Source organism: Garra rufa, chromosome 4 (genome assembly GCF_049309525.1).
Source record: "Garra rufa chromosome 4, GarRuf1.0, whole genome shotgun sequence".
In the NCBI taxonomy this organism is placed as follows: domain Eukaryota; kingdom Metazoa; phylum Chordata; class Actinopteri; order Cypriniformes; family Cyprinidae; genus Garra; species Garra rufa.
The window spans coordinates 23053704-23068287 of record NC_133364.1 but is presented as its reverse complement, the minus strand read 5'-3'; the positions used below and the strand labels follow the sequence as shown (position 1 = coordinate 23068287).

Genomic DNA, 14584 nt, shown 5'->3' with positions numbered 1-14584 from the left:
ACAGCGACGGAACCGCCTCACAAAACAGAACCTCCAGCTATCAGCGCAGGTTAGCTTTTATTCCAGTAACAAAATTGGTTTGACTGACTAGGAACTAAGTTTCAAAGAGGTTTCCTGCTGCTCTCTGAGATGCTTCTTACACCTTTAACTTGCTGTCAAGCGGTTATAGCAGCTTCTATCGACTTCTGCGCGTGGTGCTTTAATCATAATTCTAACCTTTTTCATATTACCATTCCATTACCATTGTAACGATTGTAGGTTAGATACCTAACAAACTAACTAATAGCTAACTTGCGTAAACTCGGCTCCCTGTCGTTGTATGGCCTTTTAGTTAGTCTTTTGAGCATGGTAGTCATCTTCTAAGTGCATGTGAATGTCTGAAACAGAGGTTTGCAAACTTTTTAATGACAAGATCACAAAACCACAAACATAATGATTCCCTTTCAAAGAATTAGAAAAAGTGAATTCATAAAATACAAAAGCATCTGTATTTTCATGCATGCGTTAGTATTGTGCATATTCGATTGTTATATTACAAACAAAGTTATGATATTAGATAACATGTTGTAATATTTCTTTATTTACACTACCGTTTGGGGTCAGCAAGTTTTTATCTTTTGTTAAATTAATATTTTAGTCAGCAAGAATGCATTGAATTGATTAAAATTTACATTAAAGAAATTTACTTTTTAAATAAATGCTGTTTTATTGAACACTCTAATTATCAAAGAATCCTGAAAATAAAATCATATATATATATATATATATATATATATATATATATATATATATATATATATATATATATATAATATGTATCTATTTTATCAAAAATACAGAAACAAAAAAAATCTTTAAAATATTATTTCAATTTAAAATAACTCTTTTCTGTTTTAATATACTTTAAAATATAATTTATTTCTGTGTTGCAAAGCTGAATTTTCAATGGTCATTCTTCAGTGTCACATGATCCTTCAGAAGTTATTCTAATATGCTGATTTATTATTATAATTATCTAATATTGTGCTGCCAAATATTTTTTTAGAAGCTGTGATTATTTTTTCAGGATTCTTTGAATAAAAAGAACAGTATTTATTCGAAATGAAAATATTTTCGAACAATATAACTCTTTACTATCACTTTTGATCAATTTAACACATACTTGCTAAATAAAAGTATTAATTTGTTTTAAAAATAAAAACAAAAGAATAGGGAATATTGCAATTTAAAATAACAGTTTTCTATTTTAATATACTTTAAAATATAATTTATTTCTGTGATGCAAAGCTGAATTTTTATCAGCCTTTCTTCAGTGTCACATGATGCTTCAGAAATCATTGTAATATGCTGATTTATTATTATAATTACCTAATATTTTGCTGTTAAATATGTTTTTTGGAAGCTGTGATTCTTTTTTCAGGATTCTTTGAATAAAAAGTTAAAAAGAACAGTTTTATTTGAAATGAAAAGTCTTTACTGTCACTTTTGATCAATTTAACACATACTTGCCGAATAAAAGTATTATTTTGTTTTAAAAATAAATATGAAATATTATTGCAATTTAAAATAACAGTTTTTATTTTAATATACTTTAATATATTAATATAATTTATTTCTGTCATGCAGTGCTGAATTTTCATCAGCCATCACTCCAATCTTCATTGTCACATGATCCTTTAGAAATCATTTTTCATATGCTTTATTACTTTATCAAATTTGGAAACAGTGCTTAATATATTTTTGGAACCTGTGATAAAAGTTGTTCTTTTTAACGTTTTCCTGAAAAAAGTATCTCAGGTTCCCAAAAAAATATTAAGTAGCACAACTGTTTCCAATATTGATAACAGATCAGCATATTAGAATGATTTCTGAAGGTTCATGTGACACTGAAGACTGGAGTAATGATGCTGAAAATTCAGCTTTCGTCACAGGGAAATAAATTACATAAATTACAAATTATATTTTGAACTATATTAAAAAAGAAAACCACTATTTTAAATTAAAAAAAAATATTTCACAATATTACTGTTTTTTCCCTGTGTTTTTAATCAATTAAACACTGGCTTGTTGAGCAGAAAAGACCTATTTTAAAAAGCGTTGAAAATCTTACTGATCCCAAACTTTTGAAGTCATATTAAGTCAAAACTATATGCATATTTGCATTATTTATTCACAGTAGAGCTGTCAATAGAACAAAAAATTATCTGAATAATGAGTATCATGATTTTCGATCAGCCTTCAGAAAGCAAATTGAGACAGTACTTATTAGTAATTTATTAAATATTACTAAAGACATGAAAACTTCGATGGACATTGAGTAAAATTCCCTCAAGTTTTCCCTAATTTGAAAACCCATAAAAAAGTGAAAAATCATCTAAATGGCCCGAGCGTTTGTCTCATTGTGTAACATTAAATATTAGGGCTGGGTATTGTGACCAATTCGGCGATTCGATTCGATTCTTATTTTTATGGTTTCGATTCGATTTCGATTCGATTCGATATCGATTAGCTATCAATATTTCATTTAAAATGTTAGTTTTGCAGACATGGGATCCATATTTTGATATAAATGCTGGTAACTGAAACTCTCCTACTTAAGTTTATTACTGAAATACGCATCTACGTTAATAATAGGGTGCACACAGTTGTTTATTTTAAACAACTTTTATTTTAAATGAACTCTGTAACAAGAAGCCATAAATATGTGCATCCATTGTATACCATGTAAACAAACTGCAAAATGCACATTACTGTAAAAAAATAAAAAGACTGTAAATGTGCAACAGTGAAATCTATTAAGAACTTCAAACACGTTTAAGAAATAAAACATTTTTCTAAATTCAAAACGTTCAAAACAGGCCCATCATAAAGCCCTTGTCTGCGTATACAAAACATTCTAACTGTCCATAAAACTAACAGTTCTTAACTACAGCCTAATCATTTTTGATCACCAGATTTTTCTGCAAAAAAAGCAGCTGATCAACATGTTCTGATCTAAGGCAGCTCCTTTGCGCTGTGATTAGAAAACTCTCTCAGCACGAACACTAGTGACACCTTCAGGACGAGGTGAATATTCATATCCTCTTACGTGAAGCACAGGCATTAAGAATCGATTCGGGGATTTCCCGAATCGATATCGTTGCGTTAAACTGAAGATCGATTAAAATCGGAGAATCAATATTTTTTTACCCAGCCCTATTAAATATGCATGACTGCGCTTGTGCCACCTGGTTTGGTTTCATACTCTGATAACACAAAAAGCATGCTTGAGTGTTGGATCTTTATTTAATAAAGCATGCTTTTGCTTTCTTGATGACACACATGTTTCTATTTATGTCTACTGAACATTATTTATGGTTATTTAATTTATTTATATGCCAAAATGTGACTTTATAAGAAACCGAGCCCCCCACAAGCAAGTCAATGCTTCAGACATACAGTGCCTTGCGAAATTATTCATACCCCTTAATTTTTTTCACATTTTGTTATGTTGCTGCCTTATGTTAAACTACTTTAAATTACTTTTTTCCCACATCAATCTACACTCCCTACTCCATAATGGCAAAGCAAAAAATAGGTTTTTAACATTTGTGCAAATTTATTAAAAATAAAAAACTGAAAAGATCCCGTTGCATAAGTACTCATACCCTTTTCTGGGACACTCGAAATTTAGCTCAGGAGCATTCATATTGCTTCTAGATGTTATTACACTTGGAGTGGAGTTAAACTGTGGCAAATTCACTTGAATGAGTATGATTTAGAAAGGCACACACCTCTCAGAAAAGGACAACTGAAAATGCATATCAGAGCAAAAACCAAGTCCTGAGGTCAAGATAACTGCCTGTAGAGCTCAGTCACAGACTTGCATTAAGGCAATGATCTAGGGAAGAGTTCAGAAAAAAAAAAAAATCTGCTGCATTGAAGGTTTACAGAAGCATGTAGCCTCCATTATCCATAATGGAAGACGACTGGAACAACTAGGACTCTAGAAAATGTCTGCCAGCCCCCATCCAAGCTGACAGAGCTTGAGAGGTGAAAAGGTGAGGCAAAGAATGGCAGATAATTGCCAAATGCAGACGTGCAAAGCTTGTCACATCATACCCAAAAAGACTTGAGGCTGTAAAGGTGCTTCAACTGTGTACTGAATTAAGGGTATGAATACTTATGCAATGTACTTATTTCAGTGTTTTATTTTTAATAAATTTGTAAAATTTGCAAATCTGGTTTTTGCGTTGTCATTATTATGGTGTATGTAGTGTAAATTTTACAAATTTGTTAAAAATAAAACACTGAAATAAGTGCATTGCATAAGTATTCATACCCTTAACTCAGTACATAGTTGAAGCACCTTTACAGCCTCAAGTCTTTTTGGGTATGTGACAAGCTTTGCACATCTGCATTTGGCAATTATCTTTGCCTCACCTTTTCACCTCTCCTAGTTGTTCCAATCTTATGTTATGGATAGTGGAGGCTACATGCTTCTGTGAACCTTCAATGCACCAGATTTTTTTCTGAACTCTTCCCTAGATCATTGCCTTAACGCAAGTCTGTCACTGAGCTCTACAGGCAGTTATCTCGACCTCAGGACTTGGTTTTTGCTCTGATATGCATTTTCAGCTGTTAGACCTTTTCTGAGAGGTGTGTGCCTTTCTGAATCATACTCATTCAAGTGAATTTGCCACAGTTTAACTCCACTCGAAGTGTAGTAACATCTAGAAGCAATATGAATGCTCCTGAGCTAAATTTCAAGTGTCCCAGAAAAGGGTATGAATACTTATGCAACAGGATCTTTTCAGTTTTTTATTTTTAATAAATTTGCACAAATGTTAAAAACCTATTTTTTGCTTTGCCATTATGGAGTAGGGAGTGTAAATTGATGTGGGGAAAAAAGTTAAGTAGTTTAACATAAGGCAGCAACATACCAAAATGTGAAAAAAATGAAGGGGTATGAATAATTTCACAAGGCACTGTAAATGTAACGTTTTGTCTATGTGTGTTTGTCCATGTTTGTCCGCCTCCTGCTAACTCACCTCTTTCACCCCGCCACCCCCACACGGCAGTACGTCTCACACGCTAGCGTTAGGCCGCACGTCTAGCTCTCGCGACCTGCCCGCCAAATCATCCTCTGCCTCCAGCCTGGAACCTAACAACTCTAAAGCCTGGCAGCAGCCTTCCTCCTACTACCAGTCTTACAGCATTCACCGCAGGTATCTGCCCGAGCACCGCCCAGCAAACACACACTCCATGTCCTCCATGTGTCTTTGTGTTCTTCACACGTAGCTTCTTGCCATTCTTGCTGTCTGGGGCTTTGTTTGGCTGTTGGGTCTATAGTTTTACACTATATATTAGAATGGACTTAATGTATGTGACTCTGGTCTTAAGTAGCACGGGTATATTTGTAGCAATAGCCAACAAAATTATTGATTTTTCTTTAATGTCAAAAATCATTAGGATATTAAGTAAAGATAATGTTTCATGCAGATATTTTGGAAATTTCCTACCGTAAATATATCAAAAATACATTTTTAATGAGTAATATGTTAAGAACTTCATTTGGACAACTTCAAAGGCGATTTTCTCAATATTTAGATTTTTTTTGCAACCTTTCAAGATTCAAGATTTTCAAATAGTTGTATCTCGGCCAAATATAGCCCTATCCTAACAAACCTTTCATCATCAGACAGCTTATTTAATCAGCTTTGAGACTTTTTTTTTTTTTTTTTTCAGAAAAAAATCTGAAAATGTACCCTTATGACTACTTTTGTGGTCCTGGGTCACAAAGTACTCAACATGAAATAAATAATGAATTCAGTAATGTACCAGTTTATTCTGAAGTACTTATATAATTATTAAATAATTGTTTAATTAATTAGTAAATAAATAATGAGATGTATCCATTTATTTAGTAATATTCCATGAAAACACCACCTTTATTGTTTAAAATATTTCACTATATCCTGTTTTACACACCACTGCTGTTTAAATCTCTTACTTTAATAATAAAATGTGCTTTTTCAAACTATTTCTTAATAATAATGCTGAATTGACCAATGACATCTATTTGACAAATCATCTATTTCCAAATCATGTGTTTCCACAATTGGATGGAGGATGGATATGTCACAAAGAGGACATTTCACAAATGGCATATTAAAGGATACATTGATTTTAATAATTAATTAATTATTCATTAATTATATAATTATTTCAGAATAAACTGCTACATTTAATTGCTTTATTTAATTAATTATTTATTTCATTTAGAATTCTTTGGTCCTCCATATGAATAAAGTATTGGGCAATATATTAAAATTTCACAATTAATTAAAAAATACTATTTAAGAAGTATTCAGTCAAATATTACCACATATAAAGGCTACAGCGTATGTTTTAATTGAAATATTTCTCACTTGAGTGAACAATAAATAAGAATCAAAGATTGAAATAAAGTAAACAGTGCTTGAAGTTAAATATATTAAAGATGAGATTTCTTTATATTGCCCACCCTTAATGTTTGTTTATTTTATTTTTTATATATACACTACCAGTCAAAAGTATTTGAACAGTAAGATTTAAACTTTTTAGGAAAAAAAATGTATTTGATCCAAACTACAGCAAAAACTGTAACGTTTTGAAATATTTTTTCTATTTGAATATATTTTAAAATGTAATTTATTCATGTGATTTTAAAGCTGAAGACTGGAGTGATGATGCTGAAAATTTGTATTTGATCACAGGAATAACTTACATTTTTAAATATGTTCCAATAGAAATCAGTTATTTTAAATAGTAAAATGATTTAAAACTTTTACTGTTTTTGTTTTGGATCAAATAAATGCAGGCTTGGTGAGCAGAAGAGACATCTTTAAAAAAAAAAACATTAAAAATCTTTAACTATTAAAAAGACTTTAGACTATATGTGACCCTGGACCACAAAACCAGTCTTAAGTCGCTGGGGTATATTTGTAGCAATAGGCAAAAATACATTGTATGGGTCAAAATTATTGATTTTTCTTTTATGCCAAAAATCATTAGGAAATTAAGTAAAGATCATGTTCCATGAAGATTTTTTGAAAAATTCCTACTGTAAACCTATCAAAATGTAATTTTTGATTAGTAATATGCATTGCTAAGAACTTAATTTGGACAACTTTAAAGGTGATTTTCTCAGTATTTAGATTTTTTGCACCCTTAGATTTCAGATTTTCAAATAGATGTATCTCGGCCAAATATTGTCTTATCCTAACAAACCATACATCAATAGAAAACTTATTTATTGAGCTTTCATATTATGTTTATATCTCAGTTTTGTAAAATTTAACCTTATGACTGGTTTTGTGGTCCTGGGTCACATATGCGCTCAGGTTTCTTTTTTTTTTTTTTTTGTTCTGTTCTTGGGTTTTCAGAATGAGGGAACTCTTTCCTGTTATATCTTGTGGTACTCCTTTTGAGACAGATATTTCTCTCCTCTTGTGTTTGGTTTTGTCCTTTGATTGTTGTCTGTGTTGCTATAGCGGCTCGTTTGGAAAGAGTAAGGACGATGCTTTAAGTTCCACTTCTTCCTCCACCTCCACAACAACGACCTCCACCTCCTCTGTTACCTCACCCACCGGACACCGCAGCCTGCTGTCCAGGTACGAACATACACAGCCACAAACATCCAAACTAAACACTCAGATGGGGTTCTGTTAGTAAACTGTGTGGATGCGTAACAGGTATTGGGCAGAAGAGAGTCTGGAGAAGGAAAAGGAGAAGGAGAAAGAGTCGGCCGCGGTCATCCCAACAATCAACACTGCAGCCACCACTACTACCACCTCCACTACTGGAACTGTATTGGGCTCTGACGGACGAGAGAGACGCAGGTATATACAGTATACACTAGGGCTGCACGATATTGGGAAAAAATTACATTGCCATATATTTTTTTTCCCTGCGATATATATTGCGATGTGTACAAATTCATTTATGTTCATCAGGTGTTTTGAACTGCTTAAAAATCAAATAATAATTAAAAAATAATTGGGATAATTTTGTAAGCATTTTCAAAGAATAAAAAAATGTAAAAGTATAATCAAAACCCTGAAATGATACTTTTTAAAGCCTATTTTGGGTTGTTTCATAAACAGTTTGACTCACCTTATTCACTGTCAGTTCAGGCAAATCAAGGCTCTAATATGTTATGAAATTAATAATGAATGTTGCTTTTACCCTGATGAAAGGGAACTCATTTTGAGAATGAAAAGAGGACACTTCATTATCTCATTAAGGAATTAACATGAGTGACAAAATTAGTAATTTAACATTTTATTCAACAACTTCTTTTTTGAAAACAGATTAGTAAATATGTTTTGTCACAAAATTAAAAAAAAAAAGTCAGAAGATTCTTTTTTTTTTAGTTTTGCATACTTTGTTTAGCCAAAGTAAAACAAGTGTTGCTCATCAGCTAACAAAAGATTAAACTTTTTAACAACTCTATAAAAAAATTGGCTTCTTTCTCAGAACTGTTGCTTAAAGTAAATATAAATATTCAAATACACCAATTTGGTGCTTCTGTATGCATTAATTTACTCATTGAAGGCATGTCAAGCGAGCGGATCGTGTTTGTAAAACCCTGCTTGGTGACCGTGTTTATTGGTACCATGTCTTTCGCAAGGTGAAATGTAATAGCATCAGTGGCATCTTTCTGTCGCTTAGAGCCCTTCTCATAAGGCGTCACACTGGCAAACGCATCCAAAATATTTTTTTGCTTTGGACGGCAATCTGATCTGGTTTTGCATTCGTCATACGGTGCTTTGTGGTGCCGACTTAAATGGTCAAACAAATTCGTAGTGTTTCCGCGAGTTGTGGCAACAACTGCCAGGCACTCCCGACAAAGCACCTGTTTTTGGTCAGCATCATCGTTTTTGTATCCAGAATACTTCCATATGACCGATGTTGCGTTTCTTTTTGCAACCAAATCTTCCATTTCAGCGCTTTTCTCCCGTCCCGCGCTCATTTCGTCATGCGCACCAAGAGTATGTGCGCACGCAGAGACTGCATGCATGAAGTAGGTGACGCAATGTGTGCTTTGTAGTTTCTAAAGAACCCTTAAATATGAGTTAATTACTTTATATTAGACAAATATAGATCCGTGAATAGAAAGCTTAGAAATATAGAAAGTAATTTTTTTAATCGGACACACACAATTTTATTTTCATTTTGCCCAGCATCGTGACGATGCTGAAACGATGTATCGTGCAGCCCTAGTATACACACACTGCCAAAAAATCGAAATCGCCTTTGTCGTTCTTAGCCGTGCATATTAATAATCAAAAAATTAAGTTTTGATATTTTTACAGTAGGACATCTAAAAAATATCCTTACCAAAAAATTTTCAAAATTTACCAGTATTACTATTATTTAGGGCCGGGACTTTAACGCGTTAATTTAGATTAATTAATTACAAAAAAATAACGCGTTAATTTTTTTTAACGCATTTTAATCGCACTTAATTTTGCACCGCGGAACGTTTCTCAGTGGATGAGTTTCGGCGGACCGATTATACTGGAGCACCAACTAGCACATAGAGCCAAGTATCACCAAAGAGTATAGAAGTACCACCTCAATGCTTTTACAGAAGGTCTACCTACCTATAGGGTACCAGAATTTCTGAAATGTAGGCTAGTATATTTCTAAATATCCCAGTGTTTCCCCTACCATTATCTTAGGGGGGCGCGTTTACAATGTCTCCTCCGTGAAAACACGGACTGGATCGCGGACTCCATTCATAAAAACCGAATTTACTATAGCACGGAATGCCACGTAAATTCGTCGATTTTTGGATTGATTAATCAAAAGTTGGTCTGTCACTTAATTCAAATCTGTCTGTCAAAACTGAAATGCAAAAAGACCGTTTTAATATGAATCCTGCATGTTCCGTTTGTATCTGTATGAATGGTGGAGAAGTGTTTTTTTTTTTTTTTACTACACGCATACTAACTAGCATCATATCATACTTTACACACAGAAACTTCACGGCAACCTGTCAAAATAAAAGTACGGTTTAACATGAAACAGAACAATATTCCTATTTAAATAATTGACAAAAAAACAATATATATGATAAAAAATAAATATAACAACAAGATTAACCACTTAATTGTAGAAAAAAATACTACAATTATTATTTAAATGTTAAATTATTATTATTTATTGATTTTAACAGCAAACCTCTGTTTGTTTGCCAAAAATTAAAAAGGTGTATTTTTCATTTGATTAAAAATAAATAAATGTTTATGCTTTCATTTGATTATGAGAAAAATTAAAACACACAAGAATTTCTTTAAAAAAAAAATAGCAAAAGATTGTAAAGCCCTATTGTTCAAAATGTTAAAATAGAGAGTTTTGGACTTATTTTTTCACTGAAATAAATGTTTTCGTTATTACACAAAGTAGGGTAAAGTACCGAGAAAAAAAAGTATGGAAACCTAGGGGAAACACTGTATCCTATTGCTACACTTAATGGCAATAATGCACTGGTCTGTTGGACTAGGTTGAACAAAAATAAACAATATTTTGTTGCTTAAGCTTATGTATTCAGTCATTCTTCAATGGTATACTAAAAATCCATATGAAAAAACTTACTTCTCACTGTTCTCAGGTCAAATATTTATATGCGATTAAAATGCGATTAATTTCGATTAATTAATTACAAAGCCTTTAATTAATTAGATTAATTTTTTTAATCGAGTCCCGGCCCTACTATTATTATTATTAGGATAAGAGCAGAAGACACAATAGATGTTTTCTTCAGTATGTCGTTTATTTAGGTTCTATGTGTCAACATTAAAGTCAATTTAAACACTGTGTATTATGTCACATTCCTTATAAAGTAAAAACTGTCTCATTTATTCTCCAAAGCCTATTAAAGCTGCCTTGAAGAGCCACAACAAAAAGTGCGTCTTGTTTTAGCTGTCTGTGCGACAACATTTAACTAAAAGGATTTTGTTTCTTTGTGTTGTGTCTGTAGATCATACCTCACCCCTGTGCGTGACGAAGAGTCCGAGTCTCAGAGGAGAGCCAGATCCAGACAGGCGCGGCAGTCCAGGAGGTCCACACAGGCAAGTCTAGGCAATCAGCTAAACACCTTTGCAGGAAGTCTCTCTAATAATAGACAGAATCACAGCGCTGGTTACAAATGTTTTTTTGGGAGATTCACTTGAGTTTTGAGATGTGCTTCCTGGAATTTATTACATTCTGTGCTCTGCTATGTGGCAGGGATTTATGGGAGAAATAACTGTTTACAACAGAGAGAAAACTGAGTTTTTCTCTCTTCAAAAGCAAGGCCATGTTGCCTCATTGGTTGTGACTAAGGTCTCAACATAAACCACCATAATAGAATATTGACTGAAATTATACATTACATAATTATGTGGTAATGCCTTTTTTTTCTCGGATAATCCAGGGAATGAAATACTTTACAAGTGAATAGTCCATCTTTTTGATTCTATTCTTTTTTTTCTTTTAATTTGGATGGAAGCCTAAAGATAAAAACAAATGATTAGTCTGGCATCAGTGCAAAAATGTTGTGCAACACTTTAGTTAAAACTAAGACTACAAATGTCTTAAATTGGGTGACATCTAGGGTTGTTGTAAAATTAAAATGCCCTTCTCTGAGAGTGTACATGAATAGTCTTTTGCTTTTGATAATTTTTATTGTTAAATTACATGGGTTTTTTTAATTGATATAATGTTTTAGAAAATATTAAATGGTAAAAAAGAAAATTAATAGTAAATTAGCATTTTATTATTGGTATATTTTTATTGTACCATGGTAACAGTACTTAGGGCTGATCTGTGATGCGGAAGGCATGGACGGAATTGTTAAATCCAGTCTTAAAAATGGAATTTACTGTATAATGTATAATTTAACGATAAATAAAGTAGGTCAGTGCACTTAAAACGTGATACGGACTAGTGTTTGTGAATATTAAGCGGCAAAAATACTTTTTTAATATGAATCCTGCATGTTCTGCACGTCTCTGTGTGAATGAATAGCGCAAACGTGCAGTTTCCTTTACTAAACACACTGAAGCGCGTAAACAAACTCTAGATCTGCTCTGAGAGTCAATTAATGAGCATTTACTGTTTCTTTTGAGGAAAAAACTCATATCATATACAAATAAAAACTTAAAGGTCTTCACAGCTAACTGTCAAAATAAAAGTATGGTTTAACTTGAATAAATTGTGACAGAAATATTACTTAATGTTATGATACTACTTCTACTACTAATAAAAATATTTAAACATTATTTCTAAGGAATATTTACCATAAAATGTAAATACACAACACAGTATTTCTGAAAAAAAAAAAAATTAAAAATTAAATCAATTATTTAAAGATGCTTTTAATTCGAATTTAATAAAACCATTAAAACGGAACCCAGAATATTAATGGAAAACACAGTATTTGGCAAAAATCTAACTCAATTTGAGTGAAAAAAAAAAAAAAGTATTTCATAGGGCCTTAATTTTTTTGTTAAACTTGTGCTTTTTGCATTATGATTAATATTTTTTTTATTTAATCATTAAGACAGAGTCTAGAAAAATGAAAACAGAACAAAACGGAATCCAGAAAAATGAAAATGGAAAAAACAGAATTTGGGAAAAAATAAAGTGGATTCCTTGGGCCCTAACTACTGCCCAGCCCTGATTCTTATTAACGTAAGATATATCGTTGCGGTTACAAAAATAATGACAAAGTAATTGAGACAATAACAACTTGCGGTCATTTAATAGACTCAAAAATGAAGGGCATGATTTTGACCTTGTTTTTTTTTTTTTGTTTTTTTTCTTTTCAGGGTGTGACCTTGACTGATCTCCAGGAGGCAGAGAAGACCATCGGTCGCAGTCGCCCCACACGGCCTCGAGAAGAGGAGAAAGAAGAGAAGGAGAAACAGGACAAGGAGAAGCAGGAAGAGAAGAAAGAGACCGAGACCAAGGAGGATGACTACAGGTCACGCTACCGCAGCTTTGAAGAGGTGAGCAAAACTTCTCCTCCTTCCTGGTCACAGAGAACAGCACAGTTTGTGGAATTCTAACTAGCATTCTAAGCTTATATGTCAAATGTTTTTTGTTTTTTTTTTGTCCTCCAGAAGTACCGGAGCACCTCGTTGGCCTCGACTACCACGGCCTCCTCCACCCTGCCTTCCTCCTCCTCTAGCAGCTCCTCTTCTCTGTACAGCACCTCCTCGCTGAACCGGCCCAACAGCCTGACCGGGCTCACTTCGACCTATAGCCGTACCACACGTGATGCTGAGAGAGGTATAGCACACAAACTTTTTTATTTTATGACAATATACAGCAGTAAAGTACAAGTGAAAGTTGACTTAATAGTCAAGAAAAGGTCACAGTGCGAAATACAATATGTGCATGGTCCCTTTGAGTCGACTGATATGGCACAGGAAGGAAAATGAGTGATAAGGCTTGGTGGCACTACAGGAACTTTCCATACAGACAGTGAGTTCCTGTAGTATGGTTGTAAACTGACTAAGCCAAGCTTTAGTCTGCGTTCATGTAGTATCTGACTTTTACTCTTCTCAATAAAAGGATTTTTTTCCATTGTTGATTTGCGGAAACCCATGACAATAAGAAACATGTTTTGTTTTCTTAAACACTTATAAGAGCTCTTAAAAGCTTATGATCTACAGTTGATGAATTATGACAGTGTTTACTTAATGCTTTTATTTTGTTGTAGATGCGTGTAAGAGTGTATATTTTAGCTCCTGTGCCTTTTTGCTAATATTATTTTTATTTGTTCATTTGTATGTGTGCTCGAGTTTAATTAAATAAAAGAATCTGAGATATATAATTTATTTAGAGATTTTATGGGTTTATTCTGTAAGTACATGCATTTTATTTTGTGCAGGTCTTAAAGAATTTCTGAAATCTTGGAATTTGATTTGATTTTACAGTATTACTAAATATATTGTAGTAACCTAAATTTTTTTGTACAGCTGCTTTGCAACGGTTTGTGTCGTGAAAAGCGCTATACAAATAAACTTGAATTGAATTGAAATTTAAAATTCTCTTTTTAAAACTGATCCTCTAAATCAAAACACGTTTATTTGGTCACGAAACATTTTTTTATCACACTTGAAAACAATTTAAGTGCTAGTTAATATTTCTGTGGAAACCATATTTTTAACCTTTTTTTAGGATTCTTTGATGAAAAGAAAGTTTAGAAGAACTGTGTTTTATTTAATTTAGAAATTTTATTTAAATTGAGCTCTTGATCAATTCATTGCATCCTTTTTGAATAATGGTGTTAATTTCTTTAAAAAAAATTCTTACCGACTCCAAACTAGCATTAGTGTATTTGATTTTGAAATATTATTTACATTTAAACCCTCTTACCTTCAGAATAAAACAGACTTTATTGCAGAAAGATTATTTTTTTGTTTAACATTAATTCAGTTTCTAAGATTTATTTTTATTACATAAAATCAGCTAGAATTTTTAGCAAAGTCCTGGAGCCATATCATTCCCATTAATAAAACAGGGATTTCCACTTCCACAGGGATCAGTAATCAGTATTTCAGTATTT

General features: G+C 32.5%; 1 protein-coding gene across 1 annotated transcript in view; it reads left to right on the top strand.

Annotated features, from left to right (window-relative positions):
- ppp1r12a (protein phosphatase 1, regulatory subunit 12A) overlaps positions 1-14584 on the top strand; it is a 94388-nt gene that overhangs the window by 63458 nt on the left and 16346 nt on the right. The window contains exons 11-17 of the mRNA XM_073837797.1: positions 5-49; positions 5061-5207; positions 7515-7634; positions 7716-7862; positions 11009-11099; positions 12840-13019; positions 13134-13302. Coding sequence (XP_073693898.1) covers positions 5-49; positions 5061-5207; positions 7515-7634; positions 7716-7862; positions 11009-11099; positions 12840-13019; positions 13134-13302 — 899 coding nt within the window. The remainder of the gene's footprint in view (positions 1-4; positions 50-5060; positions 5208-7514; positions 7635-7715; positions 7863-11008; positions 11100-12839; positions 13020-13133; positions 13303-14584) is intronic.